At 43.4% G+C, this 21,916-nt stretch overlaps 2 protein-coding genes across 2 annotated transcripts in view; one reads left to right on the top strand and one right to left on the bottom strand.

Moving 5' to 3' along the window:
• Positions 1-7,493: 7,493 nt before the first annotated feature.
• On the bottom strand, positions 7,494-21,903 carry INA (internexin neuronal intermediate filament protein alpha). The gene is made up of 3 exons (XM_025467077.3): positions 20,740-21,903; positions 10,794-10,918; positions 7,494-9,506 (listed from the first exon to the last, which is right to left on the bottom strand). Exons 1-3 carry the CDS (start codon positions 21,802-21,804, stop codon positions 9,194-9,196), a joined length of 1,503 nt encoding a protein of 500 aa, XP_025322862.1. The 5' UTR covers positions 21,805-21,903; the 3' UTR covers positions 7,494-9,193.
• The window catches only part of NT5C2 (5'-nucleotidase, cytosolic II), a 146,070-nt gene continuing 145,864 nt past the window's right edge, over positions 21,711-21,916 (top strand). Inside the window, exon 1 of the mRNA XM_035707637.2 lies at positions 21,711-21,862. The gene's annotated coding sequence lies outside the window, so the exon portion shown is untranslated. The remainder of the gene's footprint in view (positions 21,863-21,916) is intronic.

Here is a 21,916-nt window from a genome sequence, read left to right as displayed (position 1 = left end):
TTGGGGTCTTGAGTTTGAGCCCCACGTTGGGCATAGGGATTACTTTTTTTAATATTTATATTTATTAATTTATTTGAGACAGAGAGAGAGAGAAAGAGAGAGAGCACAACAAGGGGAGGAGCAGAGGGAGAGGGAGAAGCAGGCTCCCTGCTGAGCACAGAGCCTCACATGGGGCTCAATCCCAGAATCCTGAGATCATGACCCAATGACACTTAACCTACTTAACCTTAAGACACTTAACCTACTAAGTCACCCAGGCACCCCACCCCGAAATTACTTAAAAATATATATAATGAGCACTTCCACGGAAAACTTTTTTTTTTTTTGCCCAGCGCAGTAATCAGCAATTAACTAGACCTGCTATTGATTGTATTCCAAAACTCCAGCCCTTATGCTAATGACTGGCTACACTCTGCTAACATTCTATACTCCCTATTAATAAGAACATACAATAGAGCTGGAATGAAGTGACTCAGACCTACACAGCAGAGTCCACTTACCTCACCGGGGGGGGAGAGTAGTCATGGGGTGATCCACGGTAATTAATTGATGAGGAAGGGGGCCTGGAGACCTCTCCAAGATCAATCTTCATTTTTCTTTGTATCCTGAGCTTTCTCTATTTCTTTTTATTCAGAATCACTGAAGAATTGTAGAAACATAAATCTTTAAATATCTGCAATGTGACTCACTGAGTCTTATTACAATCCTGGGGTATGTGTCTGTGTGTCTGGGTGTTTCAAGGGAATTTAAGAAAGAATTTATAAATTTCAGCTAGTCACAACCCGCCCCTAGTAAGCTTATGGAATATAAAAACATGAGCTCAATCAAAGCATCTAAGAGATCAATAGAGGAAGAGAGAAGCCATTTGATCTACATAGTAACTGTTCTTTCCATCTTTTGAGAATTTGCAGCAGGGGATGGTAATTTAATAAAAACAATCATTTGGCCTTTTGTAAAGGGCATTCCCATATGAGATATTTGAAAATAGCAAAGGCATGATGACAAATCTAAACTATACATTAAATCTGAACATGCAGCAAAGCCATTAGTAGTGTATGTTCTATAAAGAAAAATAAAATTTCACATATGAGCTCTGTTTAAAGATACTACAAAGGTCACCTCTGTTATTTCCATTTTAAATTATTGTGCTTTCAGGCACACCAGCTTATTTGGTTCCAAGGGGGGAAAAATTTATTCTTATGATTTAGATGTTTTTCAGGACTTTAGAGATTTCTGATGATGTAATAATAAAAATAATCTCAGTTGGAAATCAGTGATGAGTGCTTATAAGCAAGCACTTCAAGCTATTTTTTCTTTTGTTTACATCAAGAGGTATTTCTGGCTTTTTCTCCCGGTTCTGTTTTGGAATCAATACTCTTATTAGATCTGGCTTATGTCGTCCTAATGGAATTTCTTCTAACTGAGATTGACCCAGGGTGGCTGTACATAATGGTCCCAGCTGGAGCAGAAGGTATAGATTTTGTAATTATATTTTTCTGACAGCTCCATAAATTCTCTATCAGTGGATTTTTTAAATTGAGGTGAAATTTACATGATATAAAATTAGTCATTTTAAAGTGTACAATTCAGTGGCATTTAGTATGTTCACAATGCTGTGCAGCTACCACCTCTAACTAGTTCCAAAAATTTCTATCAGTCCGAAATAAAACCCTTATACCCCATCACCCCCTCTCTTTACCCCTGGCAATTACTGATCTGTTTTCTGTTCCAATTAATTTTTTTTTTAAAGATTTATTTATTTTAGAGAGAGAGAGACAGCATGTGCACAAGGGACAGGGGTAGAGAAAGATGGAGAGAGAGTCTCAAGTGGACTCCACACACTGAATAAGAAGCCCAACACAGGGCTTAATCTCAAGACCCTGAGACCATGACCTGACCCCAAACCACGTCTGACCCCCAACTGCTCTACTTGGGCACTGCCCAATGAATTTTTTTAAAGATTTTATTTATTTATTTATTTATTTATTTATTTATTTATTTATTTATTTATTTATTTAAGAGAAAGAGAGAGAGAGAACTTGAGTGGGATGAGGGGCAGAAGGAGAAGGAGATTCCCCACTGGACAGTGAGCCTGATGCAGGGCTTAATCCCAGGACCCCAGGATCATGACCTAAGTGAAATCAGGCACTCAACTGACTGAGCCACCCAGGTGCTCTTCACCCAGTGGATTTTTAAATACTTTTTTATTTTTTTATGGTTTATTTTTATTTATTTATTTTTGGGTTTTTTAAAATACATTTTTAAAACTATTTCATGTTTGCCTTTAGAATCATGAATGGTGGGATCCCTGGGTGGTGCAGCGGTTTAGCACCTGCCTTTGGCCCAGGGCGGGATCCTGGAGACCCGGGATCGAATCCCACATCGGGCTCCTGGTGCATGGAGCCTGCTTCTCCCTCTGCCTCTGTCTCTGCCTCTCTCTCTCTCTCTCTGTGCCTATCATAAATAAATAAAAAAAATTTTTTTTAAAAAGAATCATGAATGGTGGTTCTGGACTTCCTGCTTGTGTTCACAAGTACATTCTATTTTTTAAAATATTTTATTTATTTATTTATGAGAGATACAGAGAGAGAGAGAGAGAGGCAGAGACACAGGCAGAGGGAGAAGCAGGCCCCATGCAGGGAGCCCAACTTGGGACTCAATCCTGGGTCTCCAGGATCATGCCCTGGGCTGAAGGCAGTGCTAAACCGCTGAGCCAACTAGGCTGCCCACCAGTACATTCTAGAAGTTTATCTGCAGGACTATATGAGATTTGCATTGTGTCTGGAGCTAAATTTTTTTTTTGAGCTAAAATTTGGACTCTAGTTTCCAGACAATTGGTCACATCTTTCCCTCCTCTTTAGCCAGTACAGTAAAATGAATTCTAATATCCTGGTTTTATTACCTCCTGAGGAACTGCCCCTTCTGTAATTTCCCGTCATTTCCAGGCCCTTTGATACTAAGCTATACAGTTACTTTTCTTTTTTTTTTTTTTAAGATTTTATTTATTTATTCATAGACAGAGAGAGAGAGAGAAAGAGAGAGAGACAGGGAGAGGGAGAAGCAGGCTCCATGCAGGAAGCCCAATGTGGGACTTGATCCAGGGACTCCAGGACCACACCCCAGGCTGCAGGCGGCGCCAAACCGCAGCGCCACCGGGGTACAGTTCCTTTTCAAAATTATTTTTTAACTCTTTTTTAAAAATTAGGTAATAGGGATGCCTGGTTGGCTCAGCGGTTGAGCATTTGGCTTTCGCTCAGGGTGTGATCCCAGGGTTCCAGGATCGAGTCTCACACTGGGCTCCCTGCAGGGAGCCTGCTTCTCCCTCTGCCTGTCATTGCCTCTCTCTCTGTCTCTCATGAATAAATAAATATGTCTTTAAATAAAATAAAATAAAAATTTGATAATAGCACCCAATCCAATTCAGGTTTTAGTAGGAGATGACTCAGTTCTTTGGGCTCAGAACCCAGTTTTGAGCTATCATGGTATCACTGCAATGCAGGAAGTTAATAGGTTCAGAAAGTGGGCAAAGTGTAGCAGTTTGCCTGTGGGACTTGGTGTTGCCAAAGGTTTCTGGGGCAGAAAAATCTTAAGTAAAACCCAGTAAGGAATGGAGGATAAAGATGATAAAAATAAAGATTCCTAGTCCCTCAAGTGAGGGGACTTTCTTTTATGAAGAGACGCATTATAGGAGAGAGAAGCAAGCATTGCTGTCCAAGGACCAAAGTGCAAATCCCAGATCTCTTATTCTGTAACATTAGACAACGGTTTTAACTTGTCATTCCAAGGCTCTATTTCTTCATTTGTAATATGGGTATACAAATACTACCTAAAGAGTGGTTGTGAAGCCTCAGCAATCAGGCAACAAAAAGAAATAAAAGGCATCCGAATTGGCAAAAAAGAAGTCAAATTCTCTTTGCAGATGACATGATACTCTATGTGGAAAATTCAAAAGATGCCACCCCCAAATTATGAGAACTCATACAGGAATTCAGCAAAGTGACAGGATATAAAATCAATACACAGAAATCGGTTGCATTTCTATACATTAACAATGAGGCAGAAGAAAGAGAAACTAATGAGTCAATCCCATTTACACTTGCACCCAAAACCATAAGGTACCTAGGAATAAACCTAATCAAGGAGGCAAAGGATCTGTACTCAGAAAACTACAGGACGCTCATGAAAGAAATTAAGGAAGACACAAAGAAATGGAAAAGTGTTCCATGCTCATGGGTTGGAAGAACAAATATTGTTAAAATGTCTATGCTACCCAGAGCAATCTATATATCCAATGCAATCCCTGTCAAAATACCATCAACTTTCTTCACAGAGCTGGAACAAACAAATAATCCTAAAATTTGTGTGGAAGCAGAAGACCCCTAATAGCCTAAGGAATATCGAAAAAGAAAACCAAAGCTAGGGATATCACAATTCCAGACTTCAAGTTCTATTACAAAACTGTAATCATCAAGACAGTATGGTACTGACACAAAAACAGACACATAGATCAATTGAACAGAATAGAGAACCCAGAAATGGACCCTCAACTCTATGATCAACTAATCTTCAACATAGCAGGAAAGAATATCCAATAGAAAAAAATCTTTTCAACAAATGGTGTTGGGAAAATTGGACAGCCACATGCAGAAGAATGAAACCAGACCATTTTCTTACACTGTACATAAAAATAAACTAAAAATTGATGAAAGATCTAAATGTGAGACAGGAATCCATCAAAATCTTAGAGAACACAGGCAGCACCTTTTGAGACCTCAGCCATAGCAACTTCTCCCCAGACACATCTCCAAAGGCAAGGGAAACAAAGGCAAAAATGAACTATTGGGACTTCATCAAGATAAAAAGCTCTTGCACAGCAAAGGAAACAATCGACAAAACCAAAAGACAACAGAATGGAGAAGATACTTGAAAATGTCTTATCAGATAAAGGGGGCTTATATCCAAAGTCTTAAAGAACTTACCAAACTCAACACCCAAAGAATAATAATCCAATCAAGAAATGTGCAGAAGACCTGAACAGACATTTCTCCAAAGAAGACATACAAATGGCCAACAGACCCATGAAAGGATGCTCAGCATCACTCAGCATCAGGGAACAACAAATTAAAGCCACAATGAGATATAACCTCACACCAGTCAGAATGGCTAAAATTAACAAGTCGGGAAATAACAGATGTTGGCAAGGATGTGGAGAAAGGGGAACCCTCTTGCCAGAGGATATTATGCTAAGTGAAATAAGTCAATCAGAGAAAGGCAATTATTATATGATCTCACTCATATGTGGAATTTAAGAAACAAAACAGAGGATCATGGTGGGGAGAAGATAGGAAAAAAATAAAACGATGAAATCAGAGAGGGAGATAAACCGTAAGAGACTCTTAACCATAGGAAACAAACTGAGGGTTGCTAGAGGAGAGGTGTGTGAAGGGATCAGGTAACTGGGTGATGGACATTAAGGAGGGCACATGATGGGGAAACCTGGGTGGCTCAGCAGTTGAGCGTCTGCCTTTGGTGCAGTGTGTGATTCTGGGGTCCAGGGATTGAGTCCCGCATTGGGCTTCCTGCGAGGAGCCTGCCTCTCCCTCTGCCTGTGTCTCTGCCTCTCTGTGTTGCTCATGAATGAATAAATAAAATCTTTTTTTTTTTTTTAAAAAGGAGGGCGCATGATGTAATGAGCCCTGAGTATTACGTAAAACTGATGAATCACGGAACTCTACCTCTGAAACTAATAATACATTATATGGGGATCCCTGGGTGGCGCAGCGGTTTGGCGCCTGCCTTTGGCCCAGGGCGCGATCCTGGGGACCCGGGATCGAATCCCACATCAGGCTCCTGGTGCATGGAGCCTGCTTCTCCCTCTGCCTGTGTCTCTGCCTCTCTCTCTCTCTCTCTCTCTCTGTGACTATCATAAATAAATACAAATTTAAAAAAATACATTATATGTTAGTTAATTGAATTTAAATTAAAAAAATTTTTAAAGCTTTTACTTATTTATTCATGAGACACAGAGAGAGAGAGGCAAAGACACAGGCAGAGGGAGAAGCAGGCTCCATGCAGGAAGCCCGATGTGGGGCTCGATCTGGAACTCCAGGATCACACCCTGGGCGGAAGGAAGACGCTCAACCGCTGAGCCACCCAGGTGTCCCTAAATTTAAAAAATTTAAAAGAGTGTGAGGTTTAAATGAGATAATTCTCTTTATTGTCTACTACAGTGTCTGACACATAGTAGGTAGGTACTGAATAAATTAAAGCTATTATTAGTCTCAGGATGCAGGGGATCTCATTGTCTAATGAATCTGAAAGTCAAATTGGTTATCACTAATGTGCTTTGTGGACAGGCTTCCCTGCCATCTCCCAGACTCAGTTTGTTGTCCTGTTCTGTCATGACAGTTGGTGAAAAATACATATACATACAGAGAAAAATACAGAGAAAAATACATATACATACCCCTATTCTTACTGTTTTAAACTACCTTTTAGGGGATCCCTGGGTGGCTCAGTGGTTTAGCACCTGCCTTCGGCCTAGAGCATGATCCTGGAGTCCCGGGATCGAATCCCACGTTGTGCTCCCTGCATGGAGCCTGCTTCTCCCTCTGCCTGTGTCTCTGCCTCTCGCTCTCTCTCTGTGTCTCTCATGAATAAATAAATAAAATCTTAAAAAAAAAAAAACAACTACCTTTTATCATATGTGTTCTCCAGTTCATTTTCAGAAATGTTCAAGTTAAGCTAGTTAAACCATTATCCAGGCACAGAATATATGGTCTTGCATCATTTGATTTCTTCACTCCCTGCCATAAACTGTCCACTTAGTGCATGCTGTGTTTTAGACAGTATAAACACATGCAGGCTGTGTAATCCCAAGGCCTTGGCAAAGGAAACAACTCTAACTATGGATGCAAGGAGCAGAGAAGATAAATTCCCAAATTATTTGGGGTATAGTTGTCTCACTGAACTTAAACAATGCTTTCTTTTTTAAAAATTATATTTTTTAAAGATTTTATTTATTTATTCATGAGAGACACACACACACACACAGAGGCAGAGATACAGGCAGAGGGAGAAGCAGGCCTCATGCAGGGAGCCTGATGTGGGACTCGATCCCAGGACTCCAGGATCATGCCCTAGACAGAAGGCAGGCACCAAACTGCTGAGCTACCCACAGATCCCCTTAAAAAATATTTTGAGAGTGAGCATGAGCAGGAGGAGCAGCAGGAGAGAGAGAAGCGGACTCCCCCTGAGCAGGGAGCCCATTGGGGGGGCTCAATCCTAGGACCCTGAGATCATGACCTGAGCTGAAGGCAGCACTTAACCTACTGAGCCACCCAGGTGACCCCTCTTCTTTTTTGAGTAAGCTCTAGGTCCAACATGGGGCTCAAACTCATGACCCTGAGATTGGGTCGCATGCTCTATTAAGGCAACCCAGCACCCCCAAAACAGCACTTTTCTCAACTGCAGCAAGAACCACAAGACACAAGTTATGTTGGTGGGATCGTGTGACTTTTAATTCTTATCTTACTAATGTTTTACAGTAAGTGTGGGTAGTAAAGACAGGGATGGAGTGAGGGAAAGGAAGAAGAAAAAGTATCTTTCCAGTTCCTCAAACAATTGAAGCAGGTGCTAGGATAAATAAGTTCGGTAAAAGCGTCGCACCCTATCATAACAGAACTTTGAATGGAGGTGTGTGACAGAGACACAGCAACTCTTTAGGTCTCTTGGAAGTGACTGTGGGAAAGAATTAATGCTACATCAAACTTGGCACATGTGGACGACAGGGCGATGCAGCGGCTACACAGTTGGGCAGATGAAAAGTTGGCTCTCCAGAATGGACTTGCTAGCACATGAATAGAAGCATGTGAGCCTCTTCTCTAGTCTTGAGTGTCACTATCTCTCCAGGAGGGGAAGGAGACCCTACCAACCATGTAGCTATGGGGAAAGTCTGGAGCAGGATGCTTAGAGAAAAGAGAAAGATTTCCTTTTGTTTGCTGGTGGTGTTAATTGACCAGGTGATTTCTTTTACTTTTGGGCGGTAGCATTGTGTCCTGGTGATAACATAATTATACTTAGCACTCTTAAAAGGCATAGGAGAGTGAAAGCAAGGCCTTGTGAAGACCTAGACAATGGGAAACGGGATTCCTGGGTTCTAAGGGTAAAGGGCATGATAGAGCTAATTCTAGATCACCACAAATGAACTCACACAGATCAATGAGACCTTGGCTTTTTCCATTCACACAAATACGCCTCTTCTAGCTTATACTACTAAATCTAAGGTCAGCTTAATCACAGCTTGGGGGACTATTACTGTGTTTCTAAAGTTAAAGTGAATAGCTACATTCTTAATACTTTTTTTTCCCTAATTAAATGGATTTGAATAAGCTGAAAGCCTAAAATCTAGGGATTCTTTTCATCATTTGTTGGGGACAACCCTTAAAACATATCACTGCCATTTTTCTTTACTTATAGAATTGGAAGGACGTGAAATGGGCAGGGAGAAGTCATTACACGAATCACAGAAATGTTCAACATGCATCTAATTTTACCATTGAACAAAGAGAGCTAAAGGGGGTAAGTTCTTTACAGAAGAACCTAAATGTGTTTAAGGGGGGAAGAATACTACACTAGCCTTTTTTTTTTTCCTGAATGGAAGAAAAGGATACATGAAATTGTGAGGAGAGGAAGTGTCCATTAAACAAACACCCATCACTTGTGAAGCAGTTTTATCAGAGTGGCGTCTAATGCGGGCCATTGGTTTATCTTTGGCAGTGATCTGATGGTTTGGGAACCTAGAGTGAGACTATATAGCTGGATAAGATCTGGGCATAGTGAGCGAACATTAAGTTTTAATTTCAATTCACAGCAAATGATGATGATCACAGATTTAGCACCGTAGTTTGTACTTCCTCTGTACCTGAATCATCTAACGCTGTGAAGCCTGAGCTTTAGGTGAGAAAGCTGAACTCTTAGATAACTCCTCTGTGATTGCTCTAGGGCTGCAGTTTGCTCCAACCTACGGGGTGGTTTTCTTATTAGAGAAAGTATTCAATGCTAAATAGGAGAGACTGAAGCCTTGAAGACATTTTACAGTGGTGACAGGTGTTTTGGTTCAGGAATAGGCTCTTTAACAAGTCAAGTGCATATTATCCCCTCTTAAGCATTAACTTTTTTTTAAGCAACATAATTATATTTTTTGGCTTGAAGTGGTGCTTTCTTCTATAATTGATTTCTCCGTTTTCTTAGTAGATATTACTGTCTCCTCCAGTATTTCTTCAAAACTTTCCCCTATCTGGGACGTTTTCTTAGAGGCTGCCTTAGAAGCCTCTTCCTCCTCCTCCTCCTCTTTCTTAAGAGACAGCCCAGTGGATGAGACTTTGGAGGTTGTAGAACTGAGGATTCTAGGTGGGAGCAGATAAACTGGATTGGGGGGTGGATTCAGCCCTGAAATGCTTAATCCACTGGTGCTAAAACGTGTCTCTTCACCTTCCAGCAGTTTCCTGTAAATCCAACAGAGAAAAAGTCTTAGGAAGTCAACTAGTAACTTTTTTAAAAAAAGAACTTAACCCTCCAGCTCCTATTCATTTTAAAAGATTTCATAAGACTGCTGTTTCTCATGAGGTTGAGACCAATAAATATTGAATTCTAATGTTCAAAGACATGGAGTTTATCCAGCACATGCATACACATCTGCATGTGTAGATGCACATCTACTGTATGAGTGCATCTTTAGCATCAGCTGTGTTTAAAGCACTGTCAAAGGGAAATCTAATCACAAATATGTTCAAAAAGGAATTTTTGTACAATTCCCCTTAGTCTCATCACACCCATTTTTGGCACTGAAGAGTCTACAAAGCTCTAGGGAGAAGTTTACTAATCAAAACCTTAAGTGCAACAAGGATAAGGAGGTAAAAAGTCCACAGAGGAGGAAGGAACTGCCTAATTCAGCCTGAACTTCAGAATTGTGTTTTTTCAATGTAGAGGAGCACAAAAGGAATGGAACTAGCAACTTCAAAAACTAGTGAATGCAGCTGTTTCCAATAACAGACTTCTTCTCAGCCTAGCCTAACCAGCATGGTAAGAGTGGCCCCAATGCCTTGTTTCTCATATCTCTAATAATTTTTATCATCTCTTTAAAATCAGAAACTCAAGACACTATCAAATACTCTTGGAGTTTTGTTTTGAAGAAGTATACATAATGTAAAAGAAAAAAAATCTCAGATCTGGACTGAAGTTGAGCTCTTCCATTTACCAGCACTGTGACTTAGAACAAATTACACGATAAATCTGTGGTTCAGGTTTCCTCTTCTGCAAAAAATATGACTGGATACCTAGATAATTTAAATACATATCTACTATAGTGCCTGGCACACAGTAGCCATTCAAAAAACAGTAGTTACTGTTATTACCTTTTTTCTTAAGGTAAATGTTCACTTGAACATTGCATGAGTAGAAATCCAGAGGTATACCTCCTCTGTTAGAATGTTCTATGTTGTATCAACCCTATTTTTAAAAGATTGTGATGGGTTCTATTTCAACCTATGGATACTCACGTTATCTCCTTAAATCCTAGCAGAGGTAAGTAGACTACTCTAGGACTAGTTAGGTGAAGTATAAACAAGTTGAGGGACAGAAGAGTCAGCTCACCTGGAAGGCACTAGGGATGTCTTTCCTCATCCCCTCTTACCCATCAGAAATCAGAGAGACTAAAACCACCTATCCACTAATTTGGGTAGTGTTGCCCCAGGTGACTGGATCTGCTTGGGTGAGCATGTCCTTTGAAATACCTGTAAGCTGCTATCTCAATATCAAGAGCCATTTTGACATTGAGCAAGTCCTGGTATTCCCGAAGGTGGCGTGCCATCTCACTCTTGGTGTTCCTCAGATCATTCTCCAGCTGCCCGATGCTATCCTGAAAAGTGACATATTCAACATATTTGAACCAGCTGAAATTTAGTCAGATTTCCACAAAACAAGTATTCTCAACCCTGACTACACATTAAAAATCCAGGCCTGGGGATCCCTGGGTGGCGCAGCGGTTTGGCGCCTGCCTTTGGCCCAGGGCGCGATCCTGGAGACCCGGGATCGAATCCCACATCGGGCTCTCGATGCATGGAGCCTGCTTCTCCCTCTGCCTGTGTCTCTGCCTCTCTCTCTCTCTCTCTGTGTGACTATCATAAATAAATAAAAATTAAAAAAAAAAAAAAAAAAAAAAAAAAAAAAATCCAGGCCTGTCCCCCAGCCCAGATTCTGATTCATTTGTTCTGGGGTGGGGCCTCAGCATCTGCACTCTTTCCTAAGGTCCCTAGGAGATTTGGATGTATGGTAAGGGTTGGGACCTTCGACTGTGTGGCACATGGTTCTTGAACGAACATCATGGAGATATTTTCCTCTCTCTCTTTTTAAACTTAGACCTAAAGCTAATACTACACTGTATGTTGACTGAAATTTAAGTAAAAACTTCAAAAAACAAATAAACTTACTTCTCATCCCTCCCTTGCTTACTGTATTGCTTCTGAATAATTCAGTTGTTACATGTCCTTTCCAAAACCCAAAGCCCCAGGTTAGGAGCTTAGATTCAGAAGATTCCAACTGTGAAAAGCACAGAGAGGACAGCAAGTCTTCTCTGTCTCTGTTCGTTTTGATGGTTTCCTGGAAGCCTGCTGCTCAATTACCCTACTGAGAGCATTTCACGGGACAGATTACAGAGGAAGCAGAAATACTCAATGGAATTTCTTTAACCCAAGTGGCAGATTGAAATTATATTTTTAAAAAAGAAACTAAGGGGGGATCCCTGCGTGGCTCAGTGATTTAGCGCTTGCCTTGGAACCGGGGTGTGATCCTGGAGCCCCGGGATCGAGTCCCACATCAGCCTCCCTGCATGGAGCCTGCTTCTCCCTCTGCCTGTGTCTCTGCCTCTCTCTCTCTCTCTCTCTCTCTTTGTCTCTCATGAATAAATAAATAAAATTTAAAAAATAAAAAAAATAAAAAATAAATAAAAAAGAAACTAGGGACCCCTGAATGGCTCAGTAGTTGAGCCTCTGCCTTCGGCTCAGGGCGTGATCCTGGGATCCAGGATTGAGTCTCATATCAGGCTTCTTGTATGGAGCCTGCTTCTCCCTCTGCCTATGGTCTATGCCTCTCTCTCTCTCTCTCTCTGATGAATAAATAAAATCTTTAAAAAAATAAATAAATAAATAAGAAACTAGAGGACACCTGGGTGGCCTGGTTATTTGGGCAGCTGGCTCTTGATTTTGGCTCTGGTCATGATCTCTGGGTTGTGAGATCAGGCCCTGCATAGGGCTCCTTGCTCAGTGCATAGTTGGTTTGGGATTCTCTCCCTCTGCCCCTCCCCTCCACTTGAGATCCTGCTCATTCTCTCTCTTAAACAAACAAACAAATAAATAAAATCTTTTAAAAAACTAAAAATAAATAAAAAAGAAACAAGGTCCATATAATAGTTTTGCTCCAAATTCTTTCAGGTGCAAACCCAATCACAGAAAAATAGCTTTACATTTAAAAAAAAAATATATATATATATATATTTATTTATTTATTTATTTCAGAGACACAGAGAAAGAGAGAGAGAGAGAGAGCGCGAGTACATGAGTGGGAGGGGCAGAGGGAAAGGGAGAGAGAAACTCAAGGTAGACTCCCTGCAGATCACACAACCCTGAGATCACCACCTGAGGAGGAACCAAGAGGCTTAACCGACTGTGCCACTAGGTGCCCAAAAAATAGCTTTAGATTTCTGATTCTTGAGCAGCCAGAGGGGCTTTTAAACATTTTTTTAAAGATTTATTTAATTAGTTTAGAGAAAGAGAGTGTATGCATGTGTGCACACACAGAGGGGGAGGGGCAGAAGGAGAGAATCTTCAAGCCAACTCCTCACTGGGTGCAGAACCCAACTCTGGGTTCCATCCCACGATCCATGAGATCAGGACCTGAGCAGAAACCAAAAGTTGGAGGTTTAACATAATGAGCACCCAGGTGCCCCCAGAGGGTCTTTTAAAAACACAGCAGATCCTTGTTCTCCTGCTTGGAACCCTCTAACAGCTATTACAATAAAGTCCAAATTCCTCAGCATGGCCTATACTACTTCCTTTGCTCCAAGTGCTTCAGCCTTCTCTTTTGCTCCTTAAAGTTACCAACTTCATTGCTGTCCCAGACCCTTTAGACTAGTTACTTCTTCTGTTTGGAATGCTCTGCAGTGGGTCTTCTGTGGCCGACAGAGTCATCGAAGATTCAGGGCAAATGCCCTCTACCCGGTCTTCTTTTGTGTCTAACTTAAGTACCCTTTCCACACTGATCTAGCATGCTATTTTACCTCAAGCCAGGGCAGTGGGTAGCCCATAAAGGGGCTTTGTGCAAATGAGAAACAAGCACCTCTGGTGGGAGGACAAATTAGAAGAAAGCACATACTTGCACAAGTGGCCACTCTGCTCTCAGCTATTATCATTACCTGAAACTTTCTCGTTCATTTATTACTTGACTAGTTTCTTTTCTTTTTTTTTTTTTAGATTTATTTATTTATTCATTCAGAGAGAGCGAGAGAGAGGCAGAGACACAGGCAGAGGGAGAAGCAGGCTCCATGCAGGGAGCCCGATGTGGGACTCGATGTGGGACTCGATCCCGGGTCGACAGGATCACACCCCGGGCTGCAGGCGGCACTAAACCACTGCGCCACCGGGGCTGCCCGACTAGTTTATTTTCTGTCATCTTCCTCTATCTCATGCTTTTTCAACCTAGGCACTGTTGACATTCTGGGCTGGATAATTCTTTCCTGGTGGGGGGGGGGGGGGTTGTCCTGTGAATTGTAGGATGTTTAGCAGCATCCCTGACCTCCACCCATTAGTAGCACACACCCTCCCTCCCAGTTGTGATAACCAACAATGTCCCAGACATTGCTAAAGGTCCCCTGGAAGGCAAGTCACTCCTGTCAGAGAGCTACTGCACTACAATGTAATTTACATAGAAACAGGAGCTGATTCTGTTTGGTTCACCTCTGGAAGCCCAGATCCTAGCACAATGCACACTGCAGATGCTCAGTGAGTAACTGTTAAATGAATGAATGGTGTGCTACATGAGCACTTCTTTTCCTCTGACTTAAAAAGATATGAGCAAATAATGCATATAATTTAGTTGCAGGGGATCCCTGGGTGTCGCAGCGGTTTAGCGCCTGCCTTTGGCCCAGGGCGCGATCCTGGAGACCGGGGATCGAATCCCACGTCGGGCTCCCGGTGCATGGAGCCTGCTTCTCCCTCTGCCTGTGTCTCTGCCTCTCTCTCTCTCTCTGTGACTATCATAAATAAATAAAAAAATAAAAAATAAAAGTAGTTAAGCTAATTTAAAAAAAAATAATTTAGTTGCAACCTTGTCGACACAAAGAGCACAGCAATTTACAATAATTTTTGTGAAGTGGAGACATAGAAAACTATCAGAAACCTCAAGAAGTGAGTGAGTGAGGGGCCCTTGTAATTTCCTGTGTGGGGATGATGACATGATGGTTGAAAACAGGGCTGCTAACATCAGAGGGTGCAGACTTCCAAATCAAGAGAACCTGCAGAAAGAATAGAAATTCATGCCTCCTACCTGTTCTATAAATATTGACAGGAATGCTGCAAAGGAGAGACTCAATTAACTGATGGGTGCAGAGCAAGGAGTGACAAGCAGCAGGGAAAATACATATTACACGGACAGTGATGGAAATATTCCAAAACGTGTTCAGAGATCATAAGGGCTTCAAATGATTTTTTTTAAATTTTATTTATTTATTCAGAGAGAAAGGCAGAGACATAGGCAGAGGGAGAAACAGGTTCCCTGCAGTCTCTCCTATGCGAGACTTGATCCCCCATCCCTGGACCCAAGATCATGCCCTGAGCAGAAAGCAGATGCTCAAGTGCTGAGCCACCCAAGAGCCCTGGGCTTCAGATGATTTTTACCAAAAATGTTACTTGATAGTTGTTACTTGAGGTTAAACTAACCTACAAGCAGGTCTGCTAGTGATGCACCTAGGGATAAGGGACACAATATTACTGTGGCAAAGGGAAAAGGGTAGAAGAGGAAGATGACTTCTCCTTATGCAAAGGACAGGAGAAATGAGATCTGAGAAAAACAGGAGGATTGCATCAGGACCTTTGGGTTGCATTTCTGGCCCTGCCTCAAATATCCAACATACCTCAGTTAGTTTTCTGTGTTTTAGTTTCTTCAAAATTTCCATTTCTACATATGGAAAATTATAATGTTTATTCTTTTCTGAGGTATTCTGAGATCCTCAAGTTAGGATTCCAATTTAAGGTACCTCATATGATCATAGAAGTCCATTATCTGTTAAATTAGATAATGGGCATTAAAACAGCACTTGTCACATAGAAATTGCTCAATAAATTGTTAAGATCATACCATGTGACTTATACCTTTTTTAATCATATGGACAAATTAATCATGAGCCCACAACCCCTTGGATTACTTAGGAAAGCAAAGCAGCATATAATAAAGCTTTAATATTAGTTGAAGGCACATTCCTTTAAGTACCAGGTTAAATGATTATTATTTTATTTTATTTTATTTATTTTATTTTATTTTATTCTATTTTATTTTATTTTTTTTAAAGATTTTATTTATTTATTCATGAGAGATAGAGAGAGAGAGGCAGAGACACAGGCAGAGGAAGAAGCAGGCTCCATGCAGGGAGCCTGACGGGGGACTCGATCCCAGGTCTCCAGGATCACGCCCTGAGCTGAAGGCGGCGCTAAACCGCTGAGCCATCCGGGCTGCCCTAAATGATGATTTTAAATAAAAACCTTTCTAAAAGGGCTTGTACCATTTAAAAAATATATTATTTATTTAAATAATCTCTACACCCAACATGGGGCTCTAACTCATGACTCTGAGATTAAGAGTGGCATCTTCCTCTGACTGAGCCAGCCAGGTGCCCCAGAGGTGTTGTACCATTCTTAATTAGAACAAACATAACGCAACCTTTCTTAGCAACTACAGATTATGATAACGATCAATTATTTTCCTGTCTTTTATCTTTGAGGTCAACTGAGGTGTATCAGATTGTTTATTTCTACCTAATGGCTCCCAAAGAACAGTGTTTGCATTAGTGCTTGCCACTTACTGGTTTTCTTTGTTCTGAAAGTTGAAATAGGGCAGCCCAGGTGGCTCAGCGGTTTAGCGCCTTTAGTGCCGCCTTCAGCCCAGGGTGTGATCCTGAAGACCTGGGATCCAGTCCCATGTCCCTGCATGTAGCCTGCTTCTCCTGCCTATGTCTCTACCCCTCCCTCTCTCTCTGTGTGTGTGTCTCTCATGAAAAAATAAATAAAATCTTAAAAAAAAAAAAAAGAAAGAAAGTTGAAATAATGCTACTCATTCTTGATGATGTCTGACTCAGTTGGTCCTTCTTCTCTACCTTGCAGCATGCTTGAAACTCAGCAGACAAAGCACTTTAGGATCATGTAAAGCAAGAATGAATAAGTTAGGAGCATCAGAGGGGTCAACTTCCCAATATGTGACCTGGACATGGAGGTTTTGTCTCATCAGCAGCATAAGGTCCTTTTTAAGACAATATTTTTGTTTCAGAGCTGTGTTTGCTGAATAAGAGGTTGTTGGGAGCTGAGTTCTAGATAGAGGATATTTCTTTGAATGTTTACATTACACATTTCACACATCTAATTTATGGGTCAGAGTAGACAAAAAGCATGACTTTGCTCCTTTTGGAAGGAATTGGGCTGACTGCTGACCATTGCTCTTCAATGTCTAGTCCCTTTGTTTGTGCTCTCTTCCCCCCACCAGACTGTCTCACATTGCCCTTCAAAAGCCCTGCCAAAGATGGCCTCCAGCTGGAAATGTGAGCAGAACACTGCAGTCTGCCCCCTCCCCCAACCACGCAGCTGCTGCTGGCTTAGCCTGAGGGAATGGCAGAGGCACTCCCAGTTCCAGCTGGGGTCTCTCCTGGAGTAGCAGCTAAGATGAGTGCTGAACATCTTCCCAAGGGCTGGAAGGATGCAGGCCAGGAGGAAGAGAAAAACATGGCCACACAAGCATCTGCAGTGGAGAAAAGGAACCACAAACAGTGCTATGGATTTCATCACTTTTAGGAGCCCTCAGGCAGGCCAGTGGTAGTAGTGAGTGCAGCACAGTCTGAATGAAAGGGCCCATCCAGAATGACCGGGTGAGGAGAGAGGACTTTTATATGTGTACCACCTATATGCCTTATTCTCCTTCCTGTCTTCGCTTTCTTTCTTTCTTTTTCCCTGCCATACTTTAAAATCTTGCATTAGGGGGATCCCTGGGTGGCGCAGTGGATTAGTGCTGCCTTCGGCCCAGGGGTGTGATCCTGGGGTCCCGGATCGAGTCCCGCATCAGGCTTCCTGCATGGAGCCTGCTTCTCCCTCTGCCTGTGTCTCTGCCTCTCTCTCTCTCTCTCTCTCTCAAATTTGTTTATTTAAACAAATAAGTCTTTAAAAGATATATAAAATAAAATAAAATCTTGCATTATATGAGCTGGTTTATATTGTGAAATGAGGTTTAGGTTAGCGCACCCCAAAATCAGTCTGAGGAACAATAGGACGCAGCGCTTTTGCATATTCCTGGGCCGTACCTGTCATCTACTGAATCTCGATCATTGGAAATAAGCCTGATAATCTTTTTTGTTAAGCCCCCAAGTGATCTTGGTGGATCCATGGGTTTAGGAATGACAAGTTTAAATTTATTTCTGTAAAGGAGCTATCAAGGTGGCGTTGGTGACAGTAATACAATAAGACAGGGAGGAGCAAAAACAAAACAAAACCAAAAACATATAGAAGAGTTGAAAAGAAAAAAGGACCAAATGTAGTTTCTTTTTGAATTCTAATTTCATAGATAAATCAGACCATAGATTTATATGCAGCCAGTGTCACCCCCAATCTCCAAGGGGCCAGCTATTTCATTAGGTTGTATTCCAATCTCATACCAGAGAGAAAGCAGACTTGGCTCATCTCCCTGGGGAGCATTAACTAATGGGGAGCTTGATTGTTCAGCAAGGACTTTCAAGGAAAGCTGCAGCTTTCCAAGACTGACCATAGTACAGGGCCAGGGCCTCTAGTATCCTGCAAAAACACTGTTAGGCATCTTTGGCAGAACAGGGCCTCTAGGGTGGTAAAGCAGTTATACAGGAACCAGATTTGCCCTGGGCCAGAAATGGAAAAGGGTTCAGCTACAGTGGGTGGCTACATTTGGCTTTTGAAGACAACTAGCTCAAGCTCTTCAATTTCACCTGTCGCCTGATTTGGGTTCTCTCATATATCATTGTGTACTCACCATGTCACCTTGAATCATTCTTTACCCTTTCAAAAGTGTAATAAGCTTTCTGCCCTTGAATAGGCTGTCAGCATTCTGGGCAGGGAAAATGTGACTTTAATGGGGCCTTCCTCTGCCTCTGAAAGGGTGGAAAGCTTGCAAAGGAAAATAGGCCTATCACTAATCTCTGAAGCAGAAGAAAGAGAACAGCCTCCCATAACTGCAGTGAAAGGGGAGGGAGGAGGGAGAGAGAGGGCAAGAAAACAATAGCGGAATCTCACCATGCAGAGGGAGGCTTTTCATCTTGGCCAGTAGAACTAAAATTGTTAGAGAAAACAGCCAGAGGATACTCTTGTGACTTTAGGCCTTCAGGATAAGCAGGTGAGGATGTGAGCCCTTCCCCAGACTGAAGTCCCAAGGGGTAGGAAATAGCTTTATGTTGTCTCATCTGGTCTTCCATTCCACCAGCAGGCCCACTGAGGTTCTGAAGGCTAATGCTGATGGGGGCAGCACTGCAGAGCTGCAGATGCCGCAGTTTCTGTAGGTTTTTTGTTTCCTGCAGACTGTGTCTGGATGACCCTACTATTGTCTAACACTGAAAGCCTTTTAAAGCAAACAAAACAACTCAGATGATATTTTCACTACCTCTTAGAAGATAGGGTCATACCAAGTAAACAGAGGGTATGGCAAAGCCCAAATCTGATGGCAGCTACAGGTAAGTTATCCTTTTTTTGTAGAAATACTGGGCTAGCCCTTCAGAAGACCACCTAGCTCATCTTTTGAGGGTGCTAGAACACATGAAGTCTCAGTTAACTAAATGTGATTAATTCAATCCATGGAGGAGCTAGGCCAAAAAGTGAAAAATTCAAGTTATAGCTTTTTTTTTTTTTAAACCAAGTTACAGCTTTTGAAGCAGACTAGAGGTGGACCGTAATTCCAAATAACCAAAAACAAATGGTCCAGGCAAGCTTTCTTCCTTTAGCAAAGGGGACAATTTATAATGCATAACAAATACCTGCACTCCAATAATCATTCTTTAGCTGCAGGCTAAAATAGTACTTTTGAGGTTTTACTCCTTTCTTGGTTCTATTTTTTAAATGTTCCCAAACCCTATTAATTCCATCAAGAGTAAACTTCGATCTTGGCTAGAACGAATTATTGCAAATTTTTGCATTATTATCATCCTACCCAAAGGAGCTTTGATTGGACCTTGAAACTGAACCACCCTATTCCTTTCTTTTCTCCTGCCTCTGTCCTCTTTGTGGTCATAAGCCCAGAATGCCCTATATAGTAAAACTGAAGATGCAGCGGCCTTTGTTTGGAGAGGAAAGGAAGAAAGATCTAATCAATACTTTCATAGGAGCTTAAAGGACACACAAAAAGGAAAAAAATAAGTAGCCTATAACAAAGATAGAATCACCCATCGCTGTAATTTATCACATGCATTGAGGATGGAAAATTGTTAAGGAGACGTGAATTTTCAGGTGGGACCTCAATGCTGCTGAGCATATTAAGTGTTCTTTGCTCAATGCTAAGCCATCCATGATAGTGAAAATTGATGCTGTCCATGAGGTGACCCTTGATTGCAGGTAGCCAAGACTGTTGTGAGGGTGTTGCAGAAGAAAAAAAAAAAAAAAAAAAAAGCCCAAAGCAGTTAATTGCCTAGAGAGTCATAACTAGGGCATGAGACAGGAGACGCATCTTTTCTGAGATGGAAAGAAGTTTAGATCAGCACCGAGGACAGCGCCCTGACCATTCTCACTTGCTAAGCGGTAAAAAGCTTTCTTTAGAAAGAAATATCTCCAGTAGGTAGACAAGGTAACTCTGTGTGTGCGTGCGTGCGTGTTGGGAGGGGAAGAGGTAGAGCAGAGCGGCTGTAACTAGCCCAATCACTCAGCTCCTTGGCTCCCAATCTCTACTCTTTTGAAGGCGAAAGTCAAGAACCCTTCCCAGTTCAGTCCAGCGTTCTCTCTAGCACAGACCATACTCCATAAATATCAATTCCCGGGTGCACAGAAAGCCTTTCAAAGTCAACCAAACAATCCAGACAGGAGAGACAGCACTGCAACATGAGAGGCTGTAACCCAGCTGCACTGGGTTCACTCCTACTTTTGGTGGGGGGCTGTTTTTTAAGTCGCCAGGATGTTTATGTCCACTAGCGGGACATAAGGAAGCATTCATTAGATTTCTGGACTCTGTAAAACATAAGATTAAGGGTTTTTGTTTTGTTTTGTTTTGTTTTCTAGAAGGGCCCGGACAGGGATATGACATGACGGGCAGGGAAACAGGGTGACCAGGGCTCTGAAAGGTGTAGACTCCAGGGCTTTTTGTTTGCCAACGCCTCCAGTTGGGGCTCCTCCTCCCTTCCCCTCCCCTCGGTTCCTAGGGAGAGTGCAGGTAGGTGGGGGAGAGGGCAGGGCGCCCCTCCCTTTGCAGCGTTCCAGCCCTTACCTGGTAGCTAGCCACCTCTGCGCTGTGCCGCTCCTCCAGCTCCAGGATCTGCCTCTCCAAGGACTCGTTGGCCCCACGCAGCCCCTCAATCTCGATGGTGCGTGCCTGCAGCTGGCGCCGGTACTCGTGAATCTCCTCGCGGCTCGCCCGGATGGCCTCGGTGCTGCGCGCCGCCTGCTCGTTCAGGTTGGCAAACTTGGACTTGTACCACTCCTCCGCTGACTGGAGGTTCTTGGCAGCCAGGGACTCATACTGCGCTCGGATCTCCCTCAGCGCCGAACTCAGGTCTGGTTTGGCCACAGCCACGTCCACCTCGGCCGCGGCCTGCGACGACGCCTGCAGCGTGGCCAGCAGCTCGGCCACCTCCTCGTCGTGCACCTGGCGCACGAAGGCCAGCTCGTCCAGCAGCGACTCCACCTTCTTCTCCAGGTCCAGGCGGGCCAGCGTGGCGCCGTCCACGTCGCGCTGCTGCGCCTTCAGGGCGCGCTCGGCGCCTTCGCGCCCGCGGCTCTCCTCCTCGCAGCGCGCCCTTAGCCGCTGCACCTCCTCGGCCAGCCCGTCGCGTTCCAGCAAGGCCTGCGCGCGCGCCGAGCTCGCCTCCTCCAGCTGCGCGCGCAGGTCGCGCAGCTCGCGCTGGAAGAGCTCGCCCACGCGCGACGGTTCGGCGTGGCGCTGCCGCAGCGCGGCCAGCTCGGCCTCGAGCGCGCGGTTCTGCGTCTCCAGCTGGTGCACCTTTTCGATGAACACCGCGAAGCGGTCGTTGAGGCCTTGCAGCTGCTCCTTCTCGTTGGTGCGGATGATCTTGTACTCGTTGGTGCGCGCCGCCGCCTGACTCAGGTCCAGCCCGTCGGACGCCGGGGTCCGGCGATAGGCCAGGCCCAGGCCGAGCGACGCGGCCGAGGAGCAGGCGGCCGAGGAGGCCACGTTGCTGCGGGACAGCGACTGCGAGCGGAAGCCACCCGCGCCCCCGGCGCTGGAGAGGCGCGAGGACAGGCGAGAGCCATCTCCAAACACCTTGCGGTAGGAGGAGGAGGCGCACAGGTAGTGCTCCGAGCCGAAGCTCATGGTGCCGGGACCAGGGCCGGGAGGACGGCTGCGGCGGACGACACGGGCCAGAGGAGAGGTGCGCCAGCCGGGGCGCGGCTGGGCGGTGTGCACCGGGTTTTAAGGCGCCGGG

Source organism: Canis lupus, chromosome 28 (genome assembly GCF_003254725.2).
Source record: "Canis lupus dingo isolate Sandy chromosome 28, ASM325472v2, whole genome shotgun sequence".
NCBI classification, from domain to species: domain Eukaryota; kingdom Metazoa; phylum Chordata; class Mammalia; order Carnivora; family Canidae; genus Canis; species Canis lupus.
This window is presented reverse-complemented; position numbering and strand designations above follow the sequence as displayed.

Bases quoted from the DNA above. Each gene is read 5' to 3' on its own strand.
- INA (XM_025467077.3), bottom strand. From the start codon at position 21,804: ATGAGCTTCGGCTCGGAGCACTACCTGTGCGCCTCCTCCTCCTACCGC. The intron at 10,919-20,739 runs GTAAGGGCTGGA...GTCACTTTTCAG, and splicing joins CAGAGGTGGCTAGCTACCAG to GATAGCATCGGGCAGCTGGA. The intron at 9,507-10,793 runs GTATTTCAAAGG...TTGGATTTACAG, and splicing joins ATTGAGATAGCAGCTTACAG to GAAACTGCTGGAAGGTGAAG.